General features: G+C 37.9%; 1 protein-coding gene across 9 annotated transcripts in view; it reads left to right on the top strand.

Moving 5' to 3' along the window:
- Nucleotides 1-19878, top strand: part of CATSPERT (catsper channel auxiliary subunit tau) — a 111262-nt gene that overhangs the window by 24341 nt on the left and 67043 nt on the right. For 8 of the 9 annotated variants that reach the window (XR_014080001.1, XR_014080000.1, XM_081581907.1 and 5 more), the window contains exons 6-8: nt 12863-12907; nt 13827-13895; nt 16124-16203. Coding sequence is in view for 7 of the 9 variants with exons in the window: in XM_081581907.1 (XP_081438033.1) it covers nt 12863-12907; nt 13827-13895; nt 16124-16203 (194 nt within the window). In the remaining 2 variants the exon portion in view is untranslated. The remainder of the gene's footprint in view (nt 1-12862; nt 12908-13826; nt 13896-16123; nt 16204-19878) is intronic. The other variant, XM_081581902.1, reaches the window with a different exon arrangement.

Here is a 19878-nt window from a genome sequence, read left to right as displayed (position 1 = left end):
TGCGAAGAGCTGACTCATTTGAGAAGGCCCTGATGCTGGGAAAGATTGAGAGCAGGAGGAGAAGGGGACGACAGAGGATGAGATGTTTGGATGGCATCACCGACTCAATTGACATGGGTTTGGGTAGACTCCGGCAGTTGGTGATGGATAGGGAGGGCTGGCAAAGAGTCGGATACGACTGATCGACTGAACTGAACTGATATAGAAATGCAAGTTATTTCTGTGTATTCATTTTGTATCTTGCAACTTTGCTAAATTCAGTGATTAGCTCTAGTAATTTTCTGATACTATCTTTAGGGTTTTCTATGTACAGTATCATGTCATCTGCAAACAGTGAGAGATTTACTTCTTCCTTTCTGATCTAGATTCCTTTTGTTTCTTTTTCTTCTCTGATTGCTGTAGCTAGGACTTCCAGAACTATGTTGAGTAATTGTGGTGAAAGTGGACACACTTGTCTTGTTCATGATCTTAGGGGGAATGCTTTCAGTTTTTCACCATTGAGAATAATCTTTGCTGTAAGCTTATCATATATGGCCTTTACTGTGTTGAGGTAGATTCCTTCTGTGCCCATTTTGTGAAGAGTTTTAATCATAAATGGGTGCTGAATTGTATCAAAGGATTTTTCGGCATCTGTTGAGATTATCATATGGTTTTTATCTTTCAATTTGTTAATACAGTGTATCACATTGATTGATTTGTGTATATTGAAGAATCCTTGCATCCCAGAAATAAACCCAACTTGATTATGGTCTATGAGCTTTTTGATGTGTTGCTGAATTCTGTTTGCTAAGATTTTGTTGAGGATTTTTGCATCTATGTTCATCAGTGATATTGGCCTATAGTTTTCTTTTTTTGTATTGTCTTTGTCTGGTTTTGGTATCAGGGTGATGATGGCCTTGTAAAATGAGTTTGGACATGTTCCTTCCTCTACAATTTTTTAAAAGAGTTTTAGAAGGATAGGCATTAGCTCTTCTCTAAATGTTTGATAGAATTCTCCTGTGAAGCCATCTGGTCCTGGGCTTTTGCTTTTTGGGAGATTTTTGATTACAGCTTCAATTTCAGTGCTTATAATTGGGTTGTTCTTAATTTCTATTTCTTCCTGGTTCAGTCTTGGAAGATTGAACTTTTCTAAGTATCTGTCCTTTGCTTCCAGGTTATCCATTTTATTGCCATATATTTGTTCACAATAGTCTCTTATAATCTTTTGTATTTCTGCAATGTTGTAACCTCTCCTTTTTCATTTCTAATTTTGTTGGTTTGATATTTCTCTCTTTTTTTCTTGATGAGTCTGGCTAAAGGTTTGTTAATTTTATCTTCTCAAAGAACCACCTTTTAGTTTATTAAGCTTTACTATTGTTTGTTTCATTTCTTTTTCAATTATTTCTGCTCTGATCTTTATGATTTCTTTTCTTCTGCTAATTTTGGGTTTTTTTGTTCTTCTTTTTTCAGTTGTCTGAGGTGTAAAGTTAGGTTGTCTATTCAATGTTTTTCTTGTTTCTTGAGGTAGGATTGTATTGCAATAAACTTCCCTGTTAGAACTGCTTTTGCTGCACCCCGTAGGTTTTGAGTTGCCGTGTTTTCGTTGTCATTTGTTTCTAGAAATTTTTTTATTTCCTTTTTGATTTCTTCAGTAACCTGTTGGTTATTTAGAAATGTATTGTTCAATCTCCATGTGTTTGTGTTTCTTACAGTTTTTTTCTTGTAATTGATATCTAGTCTCATAGCATTATGGTTGGTGAAGATGCTTGATACGATTTCAATTTTCTTAAATTTACTGAGATTTGAATTGTAACCCAAGATGTGGTCTATCCTGGAGAATGTTCCATGTGCACTTGAGAAGAAGGTGTATTCTTCTGCTTTTGGATGGAATGTCCTGAAGATATCAATGAGATCCATCTCATCTAATGTATCATTTAAGACTTGTATTTCCTTATTAATTTTATGTTTTGATGATCTGTCCATTGGTGTGAGTGGGGTGTTAAAGTCTCCTACTGTTATTGTGTTACTGTCAATTTCTCCTTTTATGTCTGTTGTGTTCGTCTTATGTATTGAGGTGCTCCTATGTTGGGTGCATAGATATTTACAATTGTTTTGTCTTCTTCTTGGATTGATCCCTTGATCATTATGTAGTGTCGTTCCTTATCTCTTGTAATCTTTATTTTAAGGTCTATTTTGTCTGATATGAGGATTGCTATTCCAGCTTTCTTTTGCTTCCCATTTGCATGGAACATATTTTTCCATCCTCTCACTTGAAGTCTATATGTGTCTTTAGGTCTGAAGTGGTTTTCTTATAGACAGCATATACGTGGGTCTTGTTTTTGTATCCATTCAGCCAGTCTGTGTCTTTTGGTTGAAGCATTTAATCCATTTACATTTAAAGTGATTATTGATATTTATGTTTCTATTGCCATTTTCTTAATTGTTTGGGATTGATTTTGTAGATCTGTTTTCTTCTCCTGTATTTCTTGACTATGTAAGTCCATTTAACATTTGTTGTAAAGCTGGTTTGTTGCTCCTGAATTCTCTTAACTTTTGCTTGTCTGAAAAGCTTTTTATTTCTCCATCAATTTTGAATGAGATCCTTGCTGGGTACAGTAATCTTGGTTGGAGATTTTTCCCTTTAAGTACTTTAAATGTATCCTGCCATTCCTTTCTGGCCTGCAGAGTTTCTGCTGAAAGAACAGCTGTTAAGGTTTCCCTTGTATGTTACTTGTTGTTTTTCCCTTGCTGCTTTTAATATTCTTTCTTTATGTTTAGTCTTTGTTAGTTTGATTAATATGTGTCTTAGCATGTTTCTCCTTGGGTTTATCCTGTATAGGACTCTTTGTGCCTCTTGGACTTGGTTGAATATTTCCTTTTCCATGTTGGGGAAATTTTCAACTATAATGTCTTCAAAATTTTTCTCATACCTTTCTTTTTCTCTTCTTCTGCTGGGACTCCTATAATTCGAATGTTGGAACTTTTGATATTGTCCCAGAGGTCTCTGAGACTATCCTCAGTTCTTTTCATTATTTTTACTTTTTCTGCTCTTCAGAAGTTATTTCCCCCATTTTATCTTCCAGCTCACTGATTCATTCTTCTGCTTCAGATATTCTGCTATTGATTCCTTCCAGAGTATTTTTAATTTCAGTAATTGTGTTGTTTGTCTCTGTGTGTTTATTCTTTAATTTTTCTAGGTCTTTGTTAACTGATTCTTGCATTTTCTCCATTTTGTTTTCAAGGTTTTTGATCATCTTTACTATCATTGTTCTGAATTCCTTTTCAGGTAGTTTGCCTATTTCCTCTTCATTTATTTGTACTTCTGTGTTTCTAATTTGTTCCTTCATTTGTGTAGTATTTCTCTGCCTATTCATTATTATTTTTAACTTATTATGTTTGAAGTCTCCTTTTCCCAGGCTTTGAGGTTGAATTCTTTTTTTCCCTTTGGTTTCTTCCCTCCTTGGGTTGGCCCCATGGTTTGTGTAAGCTTTGTATAGGGTGAGATTTGTGCTGAGTTTTTGTTTGTTTGTTTGTTTTTCCTCTGATGGGCAAGGCTGAGTGAGGTGGTAATCCTGTCTGCTGATGATCGGGTTTGTATTTTTGTTTTGTTTGTTGTTTAGATGAGGCGTCCTGCACAGGGTGCTACTGGTGGTTGGGTGATGCTGGGTCTTGTATTCAGGTGGTTTCCTTTGTGTGAGTTCTTACTATTTGATACTCCCTAGGGTTAGTTCTCTGGTAGTCTAGGGTCTTGGAGTCAGTGCTCCCACTCCAAAGGCTCAGGGCTTGATCTCTGGTCAGGAATGAACATTCCACAAGTGGTTTGTTATGGCATTAAGTGAAATTAAAGCAAATACCCCAAAGCAAGAAACCAGAGATGAACCCCAGACAAATGGCAGTTAAAAAATCAGGCAAATAATAATTAAAATAATGGAATATACACATATACGTATACACCCATAAGCAAAGTCAAAATAGTCCAACTAAAATGTAGTACAGTAGATTGACCTGGCGAAGAAAGGAAATCAAACATTATATTTACCAGTTAAGAACAAAACTAACTAAAGCACAAACTGGAAAACAAAACTAAAGCAAGGTGCCAAGTAGGGAATAAAGCAATGAAAACAATACTAACAAATATGTTGAGAGGAAAGGAAAAAAAGGAAAGAAAGAACAGATATGCAAAGTTAAATAGAGGTAGATGAAGAAGATTTATATACATTAAAGATTAACTGCAAGGGAAAAAGAACAGTAGGAAAGGCAAACAAAGGAATAAATGTAGAAAAATATAATAGGTTTAAAAAGATTAAAAATTAAAATTATAAAAAAGAGAAAAGAAAAAAAAAAGGAAAATTCCACAGAACTGCAAAAGCCCAACATAGAGGCAGAGGTTTATAACAACAGTAAAAAGTGTGACTGACTATACACATACACATATACACCCATAAGCAAAATCAAAACAGTCCAACAAAAATAAAGTACAATAGATTGACCCGACAAACAAAGGAAACAAAAAATATATCTACCAGTTAAGAACAAAACTTACTAAAGCACAAACTGGAAAACAAAACTAAAGCATGGTGCCAAGTGGTGAATAAAGCAATGAAAATAAAGCTGACAAATATGTTGAGAGAAAAGGAAAGAAAGAAAGAATAGATATGCAGAGTTAAATAGAGGTAGATAAAGAAGATTTATATATATTAAAGATTAACTGCAAGGGGAAAAGAACAGTAGGAAAAGCAAACAAAAGAATAAATGTAGAAAAGATAATAATAGGTTTAAAAAATTAAAATTAAAAAAAGAGAAAAGAAAATAAAAGGAAAATTCCACAGAACTGCAAAAGCCTAACGTAGAGGCAGAGGTTTATAACAACAATAAAAAATGTGACTGAGAAAAAAAAAGCTCAGAAGCTTAGATTTCATAGTGTCAGAAAAATCAACAACTACTACAGAGAGGGGAGAAAAAAAAAGAAAAAAAAAAAATCCAAAAGGATCTACAGAACAAGTCAAAACATAAGAATATTAAATGTTTTTCTTGAGTCACTGCTATCAAAGTCTTTTCCCTTACTGGGAGTCACAGTTCACCTCACCTCCCTAGGATGCCCTCTAACACTGTGCTGATCTCTGGACCTGCTGTGGGGGCAGCTCAGATTCTAATCTGGTCCTACTCCTGTGTGTTCTTGCCTCCAGTGTCCACAGCTCTCAGAACTAGTGTGTTTTCTCCTGTGGGAGCTCTCAATGTCCTTTTATATATTCCATAGACACAGAGTCTGCCTAGTTGATCCTGTGGATTTAATCTGCAGCTTGTACAGCTGGTGGGAAGATTTTGGGTCTTCTTCCTTAGCCACATTTCCCCTGGGTTTCAATTGTGGTTTTATTTCCACCTCTGCATGTGGGTTGTCCATTGGGGTTTGCTGCTGAGGCTACCCTGGAGGACTTGGGTTTGCCCCTGTGAGGGCCAGGTGTGGAGGTGGTGCAGCTGCTTGGATCGCAAGGGTTCTGGAAGCACCAGGTATTCAGGGGAGTTGGCGGCTAGGGCAGCAGGAAATATAGTGCTCTAGAAGGGTATGGCAACCAGTATTGGCCAATATGCTCTAGCATTCTTGTGTGGAGAACTCCCCTGACAGAGAAACCTGGCAGGCCACAGTCTACAGGGTCGCAAAGAGTTGGACACGACCGAAGTGACCCTGTGCACATAGACGCAAGACTTTTTTTTGCCTGTGGCAGCTCTGCCCCAGTGAGAGTTGAGCATGAAGGTGGCACTGCTGCTTGGCTTGTGGGGACCCTGGCAGCACCAAGTGTGCAGGGAAATGGACTGCCTCCACTGCAGGAGTTATGGCCCTAGCGGAGTGTTTTTTTCGAGCCTCTTGTAGCTGGTGATCAGAAGGCCTCTTTGGCCAGTCTTTCTCCATGGCTCTGCCCATTCAGGCACTTAGAGGGCTCCCCTGCCTGGGGCTCTTCTCTGTTGTTTAGCGCTTCAGGCACATAGAGGGGCCCCCCTGGCTGGGGTTCTACTCTGTAGATGGGTGCGTCAGGCACTTAAAGGGGTACCCTGGATGGGGTCCTACTCTGTACTTCGTCACATCTGTCACTTAAAGGAGCAATCCTGGTTAGGGTCCTACTCTGTAGTTCAGTTCATCAGGCGTTTGATGGGTCAGCCTCTCTATTGTTCAGCTGCCAATGCTGGAGCGTGGAGAGAGGCTATGGTGATGGCTCCACCCCCTACGTGTGACTCAGCAGTATTGCCTTGCTTCCATGGCTGCCCAGCTTTCCTCCACAGGCATTTCCCACCACAATCTCCTCCCTCACATCCCCTCAATCCATCTCTGTGCATTCAACAGCAGCCCTTGCCCTGGGATTGCTCCATAATCCCTAAACTCCAGCTCCCAGCCGCTGTGCCTTCCAGGGGACCTGCATCCCTGTCTGGGGTATGTATGGATGCGGCAAGGACTGTCTGATTCTCATTCCATTTAAGCTGCCACAGATCAGCTGTTTCACTCTCAGCCTTAAATGTTTCTCCTCTGACTCAAGCAGTTGCCCCAATGTGGTGATCGGACCCCTGCTTCAGTTCCCCCACCCGCTGAGGGTAGGTCCAGTCCTACTTACACTCCTGTTTTTCCCCCAAGTTCTTTCGTCCTACCAAGTTTTGCATGGTTCTATATATTCTTTTCTGCTGGTCAGGTACTCCTCTCCACTCTCAGCTGGTGTTCTGCATGCATTTCTGTATCTGAAGGTATATTCCTGATGCATCCGTGGAGAGAGATGTACTCCATGTTCACCTATTCCTCCACCATCTTATTCTCTGAAGTGAAGGTTTGTAAAAGGATTTCTCGGACTTTCCTGGTGGCTCCGTGGTAAAGAATCTGCCAGTCAATGCAGGAGACACAGGTTTGATCCCTCATCCGGGCTCAGTTCAGTTCTTTAGCTAGGCTGCTTATGCCACCTGGGACTATTACCCAGGGCTTCCCAGGTGGTGCCAGTGGTAAAGAACCCACCTGCCAGTGCAGGAGACATAGAGACACAGGTTTGATCCCTGGGTTGGGAAGATCCACTGGAGAAAGAAATGGCAACCCACTCCAGCATTATTGCCTGAGAAATCCCATGGACAGAGGCACATGGCAGGCTACAGTCCATAGGGTTGCACAGAATTGGACATGACTGAAGCAACTTAGCAGGCTGCTTGTTGTTTGCCCTGTGTGTGTGTCATTTAGGGGTAAGCGAAGTTTTTAGGCAGACGTTTAAACTCATTCTGCAGTTCATTCTATCTCTCTGTCTGCTGCCTCCTGCCGTTTCCCCCAGGAAAAGCTAATGATTATTCTAAACTTTGTATTTAGTATTTTCTTGCTCTTTTCATAGTTTTACTACTAAATGTAGAGTTACAAAAAATAGTAGCATTTGTGTTTCTAAACATGTTTCTAAGGTTAATACACTTAATTTTATTAGCTAGTGTTCATTCTTTCACTGCTGTATATTGTTCCATGTGGGAGTATTCCCCAGCTTATTTATAAATTTTTAATGGATATTTGGATTGTTTTCAGTTTCTTACTATTATGCACATTGCTGCAGTAAATTTTTTGAGCATATCTTCTAATACATACCTGTGGAAAGTCTCTACATTAAGATGAATTGCCCTGTATGAATCTCTATGGTGAATTGCTGCATCATAAGTAAAGAGACTGCATTATTTATTGAACAAAGTTATCAGAGAAAGAAACTTTGGTTGTTTGTAGATTTCCCTCCAAGCCTTATGATTTCATCTGTAGTATGGTTCCTCTGTGTATTGTCTTCAGTATCCTTCTGTAGGCACCTCTACGTTAATTAAAAATTGCATCATTTCCCATATTAGAATTTCTCAGTTCATTTCTTATAGTCAAAACTCAGATACCAGAAGTACAAAGTTTACCATGAGGACTTTTTTTTTTTGATGCACTTCTGATAGCTTGATGCTGGCATGGAGTGACAGCTTCATGATAATATTTAAGCATCTGGATGTAAAACAATAGAAGACAAGAACTGTGAGAAAATCACACATGGTATTATAAATGTCTTGCATCTACTTTGTATCCAACCCTATTTAAACTAGACCTAGTGGGAGAATAAATCCCTTGGATGAGTTTGGCCAACCTAAATAGACAACTGGCCTTTTAACTGGCCCTTTAACTGGCCTATGTTCTCATTTTCCTCCTGATGGTAACATCTTTCAAAACTACAGTGAATATCACAACCAAGATGTGGAACATTTCCATCTCTACAAGTATCTCTTATGTTGCCCTTTTATAGCTATATCCACTTGCTTCTGTCCTTACCCTTTCCTTAACTGTTGGGCTCCACCAGCCTGTTCTTCATTTCTGTAGTTTCCTCGTTTCAAGGATGTTATATAAATGGAATCATACATTATGTAATCTTTTAGAATTGGAGTTATTTCTCTTCTTGTGATTCTCTGGAGAATCGTACAGGTTACTGCATATATCCACAGTTCATTCCTTTCTGTTGTTGAGTAGTACTTTATGGTGCAAATGTACCATGGTTTGTTTAAACATTCACCCACTGGAGGACATCTGGGTTGTTTCCAATTTTGGGCTGTTATGAATAAGTTACTCTAAATATTCACAGATTTGTGTGAACATAGTGTTTGCTTCTCAGATAAATTTCTGGGTTGTAAGATAGTTGCATGTATAGTTTTAAAACTGTTTTCCAGAGTGGCTATGCCACTGTACGTTTCCACCAGAAATGTATGAATGATCCAGTTTCTCAGCATCTTCATCAGCATTTGGTAGTGTCACCATTCTGTATTTTAGCCCTTCTGATGGATGTGTAGTGATATTGTGGTATTAATTTGCAGTTCCACCTGTTAAGATGCAGAACATCTTTTAATGAGGGCCTTTTTTTTTCTTATAGTTTTTTGAGATATAATTTACGTGCAGCACTTTGCAAGTTTAAGGTGTACAGTATAATGATTCGGCTTACATACCTGATGAAATGATTATCACAATAAATTTAGCACATACCCATCATATCATATACACAAAACACAAAAGAAGTAGAGAAAAAAAGTTTTTTCTAATGAGAATTCTTACAATTTACTCTCTTAAAAACTTTCATGTATCACATACCATGGTGTTGATTATATTTATCATGTTGTACATTACATGTCTTGTATTTATTTATCTTGTAACTAGAAGTTTGTACCTTTTGACTCCTTTCATAAGTTAAAGGGCCCTTTACAATTTATGATTCTGGTCGAAAAATTTACACTTATCTGTCTAGTCTCTGAAGCTTAAGCTGTATCATTTACTGTTTAGGTCACATGCAGGGGTAGATTATAGACCACTTGAGTACAGAATTGCTAGCCAGGGTAGAAATCCTCATGCATATTGGTAAAATCTAGTGCTTGGCTGAGTTGGAAAGACCTGATGATAAGAGTGAAACTGCACATCATGTTTGGAAGCATGGGAGGGCCATCTGATTGTACAACAATTATCTCACATGTATATGCAAAGGACATGTGTCTTGTTTATGATTACCAATTGCTCTCAGTTGCTTTCTGTATACCATTGTTGTCATTCAGTCACTAAGTCATGTCCAACGCTTTGCGACCCCATGGACTGGAGCACACTAGGCTTTCCTGTCTTTCACTATCTCCTGGAGTTTGCTCAAATTCATGTGCATTGAGTCAGTGATGCCATCCAGCCATCTCATCCTCTTGTTGCCTCCTTCTCCTCCTGTCTGCAATCTTTCCCAGCATCAGGGTCTTTTTCAATGAGTTGGCTCTTCACATCAGGTGGTCAAAGTGTTGGAGCTTCAGCTTCAGCATCAGTCCTTGCAATATAATTTCTGAATATAATTGGCCTGATTTTGGAGTACAAAGACACTGAATTGAATTAAATCACATAATGGGTTTTGCGTAGCTTTACAAAAAAGTAATTGGTCTGTACTCGTATCATTAATCCCTTGTTCCTTCCCATCCCTGATATATCTTGGGTTTCTTTGAAGCTCTGGGAGAAACCAGAAATATCAGCTAATTGTTAAGGCTTGAGGTCTAATTAAGGCATATAAGTATATTGGAGTTTATAATATATCTGTATGGATTATATAGGGGCTTCCCCAGGGGTTCAGTGGTGAAGAATCTTCCTGCAATGCAGGAAACACAGCAGAAGCTCTGGGTTCAATCCCTGGACCAGGAAGATCCTCTGAAGAAGGAGATGGCAACCCACTCCAGTATTCTTACTTGGAAAATCCCATGGACAGAGAAGCCTGGTGGGCTACACAGTCCATGGGGTTGCAAAAGAGTTGGATAGGACTTACTGCCTAAACAACAACAAAATTGATTATAAAAAGGGAATGTATTAATTTTGAGATGAATTGCAGTACCATTTGTGTTCATTGGTTTGGCTATATAATACGTACCAGATGAGCCTAAGACTAGATGATAAAATCAACAGTTAGAAAGATTGATAACTAGTGTAATTAATTGAGAAAGGTGATAGAAACTCAATGGTGTGGGAAATTGTTAGCGTAATGCCCCCTAAAGAATCATGCCTCCCTGTATCTACACTTATGAGTAGTCTACAGTTTCCCCCCACCCTGCCCCCTGCCCAACCCCTCCACTACTGGGCTTAGCCATGTAACTTGCTTTGGGCTAAGCAGAGCCACATTCAGGACAGGGAACCAGGTAGCTCATTGCCACAGATTGAAACTCATCAGTAGAGCTGAATGAAGGCAAGCTAAAACTCAGTGGATTTAGATGAGTTAGATGCTCATTCAGGTTAAATATTTAATTGGCTCCATTGAAGACTCAATTGGGTAGATCTCAGTGGGACTTTCAGAAATAACTCAAAGACATTTACAGTAGTTAAAAGTATGACTAAAAGTTTACTTATATTTGAGGGAGATGAATCATTAGGTTCAGTTCTTGCATAAAAAGCAGAGACACAGTTTATAAAAGAGAAGAAGAAGAAGAAGAAGGCAGAGACAGTTTATAAAAGAGAAGAAGAAGAAAAAGGCATTCTTAGAACAGTAGGATGTTTCCCCATTCCTCACTTTGGGAAAAGGGAAGCTATCAAAAGCAAAAAACTCTAAAAGAGCATGTTAACAGGATCATTAAGGAAATCAGTTTCAATTACTTATGAGTTTTCTGATAGATCTTGTGGCTTTATGTGATGAATAGATGTTATATGCTAGTTTTGTGTAATGTCTTGTCAGTTTACCACCACCTGTTATTTTCCTCATTATAATGCCTCACCAGGGACTGAGAGGGCACCTGTTAAGTAGGTTCTTGTAGATTGTTATGTTTTGGGGGGGCAGAGGACATGTAGCCAAAGTTTACACTAAATGAGAACTAGTGACCAGAATGTATGAAAGACATGCCAGAGAGCATGAGGCTTAAAAGAGGAAAACTTTTTATCCCCATGAAATAACAAAATCTGGAAGGAATAGAAGAGAGTGTGAAGGATGCTACTCCACCTCCTGACTTTGAGATGGGTCAGTGTTCATTTGAGGAGTCTGTAATGGAAGCAGCATCCTTAGTGGTGAGGCAGGTCTGAGGTAAAGAAAAGGAGGAATGTTTAGCGGAGCAGGTAAAGATGTAAAGTTGTTTGTCAGCCATGAAACAGGGGTTCCATGACCCACAGTGGAAAATTCTGGGAAGATAGGGAATTGTTGAATGATGGATTAGATGAGAGCAGTCAAAACACAGCAGAGATGACCAGAGATGGTGACCAAGCATACTGAAAGGTTGTTGCTGAACCATGAAAGACGCCGGGATTCTTGGCCTCTGGAGGAGAAAAATTCAATCTGGGGCCAGAGACGAGGCTTGATTGCTCAGAGCTTTTGTATAGTAGAGTTTTATTAAAGTATAAAAGAGATAGAGAAAGCTTCTGACGTAGACATCAGAAGGGGGCAGAAAGAGTACCCCCCTGCTAGTCTTTAGCTGGATGTTATATAGCTATTAGCAGTCTGCTAATTAAAGAAAGGAAATGTCTCAAAACTCAGAGAATGGCACCAGGCCCCTCACCCACAAGAGGCATTCTGAGATAATCTTGGCACCAGGTGAGTCATCCCGGGCCATAAAATGATTGACATGAATCTTGAAGAAAGGCAGATTCCCATACAAATATATAGTTTCATTAACATAGATTAGGAGAACAGTGTATGAGTATAACATACTGGTTTGTCAAGTCGGTTCTGAGACTTGAAGACAGAATCTGGAGTAAATACATAGCACATTAACATAGTTTAAGGCAAACATTTCCATAAGAAAAATGCATTGGATAGCTCAAAGTTTGAGAAAAGTTAAGTTCAGGTGGAACCAGGTGTCATTATGGCAACACAGAATTTTAAGAGAAACTTCTTTTTAAATTTGTATAGAGAAGGGGAAAAAAATGTAACACTAGTTTGTTTCTTCCTGCCGCTTAAGAGAGAGAGAAAAAATGTCTGACACTTGCAGCCTATTTCCTCTGTTTGGAGACCCCTGGCCTTCCTGCCTGTTATCCTCTCAATACCAAAGGTTTCCTTGGGTAAAAAGATCCCAACTGTCCCCAAGAGATGAGAGAAGCACTCAGTTCTGTCATGAGTAGGCCTATCATATAGATCCATGTTTACCCCCTCAAAAGGAGTGTAGGCCTGGCAGTTCCTCTAAGTAGAAGTAGTAGGAACATTTTTCTTTAAAACATAAATGTAAATATTAACATTTATTTCTGGTACAATCTGGAAGTTTTACTTTCTTCCAAACATTCATTATTTTTGTATTTTAGCTATTAAATCATATATGCAATAAAAATCATTACCTGATTTTTTTAAATTTATGAAATGATTTAGATATCTACAAGTGACACCATGACTATATCAGTAATTCTATATTTAATAATTTTCTTGTTTCTTTTTTCTAGAAAGGGTGCTTTACTGGAGAACTCCAAATGTTGAAGAAAAATACAGTAAGAACTTTACTGAAACTTCCAAAGCCTTGTGCGCACATTTCATGTAACTTTGCTCTGATACTGTTTTAATTCTTTTGTTACATTTCCAATCACTGTTTGAGTTAATGTAAACATATTAAAGAGAAAGTATAATATTTGCTCAAAAAATCTTCATCTCTACTTTAAAAAAAAATGCTGCTATCTTACTGCTAAATGGTGAACACAAAAATTAGAAATCATTGGGTAAGAGAGTAAAATGCCTGTCCTTGCTGCTTTGACTGCATAGCCTCAGGATCCTCACTTGCTGAATTGAGGAAGAATTATTTTCCTCCTTGAACAGTCTCTTAAGTTGTTGTATACAGTTCTTACTGAATTTCTTTTTAAGTACTTAAAAATTATCTTGATTAATTGATCATCTACTGTGAGAGGCTTCTCCTGCTAAGAGCCAAATTGAGGACAAGGGACATAAAAAAAAGTATGAAGAATATTTGAGGTCATAACCTCTGATTCCCTCCTTCATGTCACATATGAGCAAGCTGAGGTTCAGAGAGATGAAATCACTTTTTCTAAATCAAAAATTTATCTTAAAATGAAAGTGGAGATGGGAGAAGTATGAATAAATACTTAAAACATATATACATGGCTATGAATACATATGTATGTATGTATCTCAGCATAATTCTGTTAGCAATTTTAAATTGATATTTTTCATATCTTAATATAATATTCCTTAACTTTAACATAAAAGTTTTTTTTTTAACATTTCCAGAACACCATAGATTCTTACATAGGAATTACTTGTTTAAAAATTTTTTTAATGAAGAGATTCATGCTTTGGTTTTTCTAATTTAAAGATTTGTGAAGTAAAAATATCACTTGCTATACCTCTCCATTCAAATATCTTTCTGATCAAATAAAATAAATTTGGCACGTTTAGTTTATCTGCAGGGTGGAGGTGGAATTTATGTTCTCCTATGGAAACTTTGGCTATGGATTTTCACATCAGGTTAGTTTCCCTCTTTTAAGAATCATTCTATTGCAGCTCTTTAGTCATATAATCCTCCTGAGCCTCTTTCCTTTCCAGTTTGATATGTTCTTTAAAATAAATATTTTTAAAAAAGAATGACATTTTTCTCTAAAGAAAAATGAAACGTCACCATTGTTTGTTTGTACATTTTTAAACAATGATATTTTATTCAGGATGTCTTTATTTTAAATCTTTTGTGTGTTAGTGTCTGTGTACAAACATACTTAAGTGATTGAAAACAAAATTAAATATTCAAGAAGCGAGTGTGTATTTTTATATCTAAAAAAATCATTAAAATGGAGTCATTTATGTTATTCAGATATTTTGTACTCTAATCACAGAGTCCTTTCTCACCATGATTGTTTCAGTGTCAACTCTTCTTGATTTATCAAGAAAGTAATATGCCCAAAGAAGAAAGTAATATGCCCAAAGAAGATATCTTTCTAGCTTAAGCCTGCCTCTTTAAATTTACTATGTATATCCAAAGTTGCAGTGAATATTTTCACACATTAACCTTTATCCTTTTCTTTCATTTTGTCCTTAGGCTGGATTCCTATAGTGGAAATTATTGTCAGTAATGACCTTTTCAAGGAATTGGTCTAGAAAAATCTACCCAATAATCTACCAACATATATTCTCATTAAGTATTTGAAAGAACTATTGATATCTCTGGGTATTGTCACAGCTTTGGGGCATTTATAAATCCAGTCTCATTAGTACTTCTGTTGTATAGAAGAAATGACCCCTATACTTTATACATAATCTTTAATTTTCAGCTTTTACTACTTTTTATACTCTTGGTTTTTTAAATTACGAATTTAGAGTCAGTAGATCAGTCTTATCAAATAAGTCTACTGCTGGTTAACTCGGAAATCCCTATAAAATGCATTTTTAAATTTTACCTATGGTATATCATAATTTTTTTAATACATTTTAGATCACAAGTAGGTAATGTAATGATGAAAGCCATTAGACATGAGCTTTTTTTCTTTTCTCCTTTGATTTTTCTTCTGTTTATTCTGCCTATTTTCTTATCATGGATTGGGCCTTATAGGGATCCTTAATTGTTTAGTCCTTTTGTTACAGTCTCAGTTCATGAGCATTAACTTCTGAGGTAGGTGTTGTGTGAATATAACATGTAACAATCCTGGAGATAGATACTTTTCAAATAAAACTGGGCAGATATTGCATTTTATTTAGGTGGATTCTATTAAAAACTAGGAACAAAGGCATTATAAGGAAAAGTGTGGAAAGTTTAATAAAAGTTCTACTTGATTTTATGTCTATGAACTTTTCAGTTACATATCCCCTACTTACCTATCATGGTAATGTATAAAGAGTACTTGCATGGGAGATGAAGTTGCATTCAAACCCTGGTTCTCATGCCTGTTGGGTAGCCCTTTAACAAATTACTGATCCTTAGTATTACTTGTACAGAGAAGGTGATGGCATCCCACTCCAGTACTCTTGCCTGGAAAATCCCATGGACAGAGGAGCCTGATAGGCTGCAGTCCACGCGGTCGCTAAGAGTTGGATACAACTGAGTGACTTCACTTTCACTTTTCACTTTCATGCATTGGAGAAGGAAATGGCAACCCACTCCAGTGTTCCTGCCTGGAGAATCCCAGGGACGGGGGAACCTGGTGGGCTGCCGTCGTTGGGGTCACACAGAGTTGGACACGACTGAAGCAACTTAGCAGCAGCAGCACTATTACCTGTAAAACAGAGGTAGTTATCTACCTCATAGAATTATTGAGAGGATTAAATAATATTGAAGATGTAAAATTCTTGGCAGATACTTAATGCTCAATGTTAATTCTTTCTTCCTCTCTTAATTAATTTCCTCCTTATATATATATGGGCTTCCCTTGTGGCTCAGCTGGTAAAGAATCCACGTGCAATGCGGGAGACCTGGGTTCGATCCCTGGGTTGGGAACATCCCCTGGAGAAGGGAAAGGCTACCCACTCCAGTATTCTGGCTTGGAGAATTCCATGGACTGTATACTCAGTGCTCAATGTTAATTCTTTCTTCCTCTCTTGATTCATTTCCTCCTCATTTCATTATATAAATAATTATATATATATATATGTGTATATATATATATATATATATATACACCAATTGCTTAAGTCCAGGAAATAGTCATATTAGGATGAACTGAAATTGTGACTAAACAGTGTTAATATGTACTTATTACTTTCTTCAGTTAAAACCTCTTCAGAAAATTATTAAGCCATCTATGTTTATGGATATTGCACCACCTCCAGAAAGAACAGACCTTGCGACGTAAGTGTTAAAGTCTTATTAACAGTTATTAATACATGTCTTCCATTTGGTGGAACATCTTGATTGTCTTAAGACATGTCCAGAATGAGCTAGTCTCCAAGGTAAAGAAAGCAGCGAAGTGTTTTGCCTCAGGTGGAAGATATTTTGAGTTTCAGATGTAGCCTTGGAGAGAGTAGTTGAGGAGGCCTGGAGATAAGAAAAAGAAGAGAAGTGTTGCCAACTTTGTGACTAAAGGAGGGAAAGGAGTGGAAGCCTAATGAGGGAGTTGGCCAGTGCAATATTTCTTTTGCAGAAAGAGGTGAGGAACTTTTTAAGATCAAGGTACCTAATAGTTGCATTTTCTGTTCTGCAGTATGGTAGGTAGCATTACACTCATTTCCACACACTCCGTATGTTACTTCTAAATTTTCAGCAAAAAACTTATGGTCAAAAAATGCCATTAGTAGCCCAAAAAGTAACTTAAAATATAGTATGTAAATTAGTCTTGAAATTTCAACAGTAAAGATAGATCAAAGAAAAATAAGCACCTGAGAGAGATATTTAATCTATGGTGCTATGCAAGAATAAGGAATAGAAAATACTTGAAATGGGATTGAGGAAATTAGGTATAGAAATTATATTCTGAAGAGCTGATTGTCCTGTCAACACTGAGGATTATCATTAAAAATAAGTTTTGTCCATTTGATATTGGTGATTTGTTGAAATGGTAAAGTTTAATGTTTTTCTTATGTTTATTGATTGTTATTTCATATCCATCCATTGATTCAATAGACACTTACTGAATGTTTGCTGTACCCTAAGTTTAATGCAAAGGTAGCATGTAAAAATATGGTAATATGAATGAGATGGAGCCCTCCTAGAGATAAACATGAGGTCTGTGGGACACAGCCAGGGAGCTTCCTCTACATTTTAGGGGAGTTAGGAGGAAAGTATGAAGTAAGGATCCACAAAAGAAAAAGTGCTGGATGTAAGACTTGAAAAATGAGTAGTGGTGCACCAGGTTGATGTTGTAAGGGTGAGGAGACACATTCCCTAAAGAGGGCACATGAACAAATGGTGGGAGCCATAAGAGGCTATGTTCTGATGGAGAACAGTGAGTGGTTCGTTGTGGGCTTCAAAATACACAGGAATAAGGAAGGGAGCAATAGGAGATGATGAGCTGGAGCAGCCATCAGGGCAAGATGTAGCAGTCAAGAGGTCAGGCTCTGGAGCCAGACTATGTGGGCTCTTCCATGTACTAGCTGTGCAACCTTGAGCCAGTTACTTAAGCACTTTGTGCTTCATCTATTGAATGGAATAAAAATAACAACTACTCAGTTGAGTTATTGTAATATTACGTAAGTTACATATAAAGCACTTGGAACATGGTAGCACATAACACAGTTCTCAGTTGTTAACTACTTACTGAAGTAATAAATGTTTTATCATCACCATCATCATCATTGTAAGTTTATGCTTCTCAAATGTGAGTAAATTTTACTGTTTTGAGTCCTCCCACATGTGACAGGGCAACACAAAGGCACTGGAAAATATGGTGTATCTTTCTGGAGTATTACTTTGCTCAAAGATTTTGAAAGGGAAAATGTTATCTTAAAATTAACATCTACACATTATATAGTAGAATTAAAAAGTCACATAAATTTTCAAGATAGCCAAACGATTCCAGGAAATGATGTGGTTTGTGTCTGATTGCATTAAGCTACACTTCCAGAGACCTTCACTGTCCTCTACCCACAGGAGTTCTTTATTGGGAAAATTTGGAAATATTTCAGATGTAGAGCCATTGAAGAATTTTAAGTGAGGGAGTCAATAGGATTGAATATAGACAGAATTAGTTTAGTAATGGAGATCAAGGACCGGAGGAAGCTATTGCAGTAGTCTACATGAGAGGTACTGACGGTCTGAATGAAGGCAATGGCTAGATGGGTATGACAGTTAATTCTTTGTGTTAGCTTGACTAGGCCATGGGGTTCTCAGATATTTGGTCAAACATTATTCTGGATGTTTTTAAGAGTGTTTTGAATGAGATTAACATTTAAATCAGTAGACTGAGTAAAGCAGATTGCCTTCATTGTGTAGGCTTCATCTAGGCTTCATCCAATCAGTTGAAAGCCTGAATAGAACAAAGAAATCTGCCCTTTCCGTGAGTAGGAGAGAATTCCTCCTTCCCAATAGCCTTTGACTGAAATGTTGGCTTTTTCCTGCCTTTGGACTTGAATGGAAACATCAGATCTTCCTGGATCTGGAGTCTGAACTTCTATCTCTCTTTCTCCCCCACCCCCCCAACCCCCAACGCCCGCCTTCTCTCCAGCTTACTGGTTTTGTTTCTCTGAATGCCTCTCACAGATTTTGATACTGAGAGTGGCTTGAGAGAAACAGAAGATTAAGGATGAGTTTTCTGAATTGGTTCTGAGTTTTCTGAAGTTAGCTCTCTAATCTGATCAGATTTAAAGACTCTAATGACTCCATTTCTAGTGGTAAAGAGACACTGATACTCCTCAGCATGACCTGGCAACAGTGATGTGAAAAATATCACCATTGGATATCCTTAATCAACAATTTATAAGCAAAGATATGAGTGACTATGTATTTGATACTTTCAAACATTTTTGTCAAACTAGTGAACATAATGAGTTTGCTCAAGGATTCAAATTCCCAACTCAATCCTTGTGTAATTGACCTGAAATCTTCCATGTGTGTTCTGAAGGGGACCCTGATCTCCTGTAGCCATAAAACTAAGATTACTGAGAATCAAAGGTAGAATTTCATCTTGCAGCTGTCTGAATTACAAGGCAGATTGAGCTCCCAGCTTCACAAGGTGTCAACTTTTAAAGTGAGAATATTGATTGGGACTAAGTGGAACCTTCAAGTCAGAATGGGAAAATAGGAGAAAATCTTGATGAAACTGGGGACACTGAGCCCATAAATTCTGACATACCTCCTTTGCCAGTGGCGTCTCTATCCGTAGCAAAAGTGAAAGTGGGCTTTCTGCCTCCATCTCAGAAGATTAACTCTGTATTGCTTGAGGAAATAGTAATCTCCTCCCCTGAGGCAGTTGCCATGCAAGATGATGTTGATTCTCCTCAAGACTCATCCTCGCAACCCCTCTTTGCTTTTAGGCTTATAACTAGATGCAAGTCCCAGCAAGCCCCTAAAGGTGAGGTTCAAAATGTGACCCACGAGGAAGTGCATTACCCTCTAAAAAGAACTGCCTGAGTTTTCTCATTTATATATACAAAAATCCAGGAGATGTGTAGGGGTAAGAATATTTAAGGCATGGTATAATGGTGGCAGGACCATTAAGTTGGATCATATAAAAAATTTACTGACATGGGCTAAGTAAGTAGAGATTCTGTGTTTAATTTGCAGCTTGAGGGGTTACATAGAACTCTTTACAGTGTGTTGGTTACTGAAACATGGACCAAAGATAACCCACTATGAGTGAATTGAAAAACCAGACCTAGTTTAGTTTAATGTAGAGGAAAGGATTCAGAGGTTTAGGGGGATTACAGTGTTAGGATTTGTCATTTCAGTTCAGTTCAGTCGCTCAGTCGTGTCCGACTCTTTGCGACCCCACGAATCGCAGCACGCCAGGCCTCTCTGTCCATCACCAACTCCCGGAGTCTACCAAAACCCATGTCCATCGAGTTGGTGATGCCATCCAACCATCTCATC

Source organism: Giraffa tippelskirchi, chromosome 3, assembly GCF_054371585.1.
Source record: "Giraffa tippelskirchi isolate mGirTip1 chromosome 3, T2T-mGirTip1v1.2.pri, whole genome shotgun sequence".
In the NCBI taxonomy this organism is placed as follows: domain Eukaryota; kingdom Metazoa; phylum Chordata; class Mammalia; order Artiodactyla; family Giraffidae; genus Giraffa; species Giraffa tippelskirchi.
This window is presented reverse-complemented; position numbering and strand designations above follow the sequence as displayed.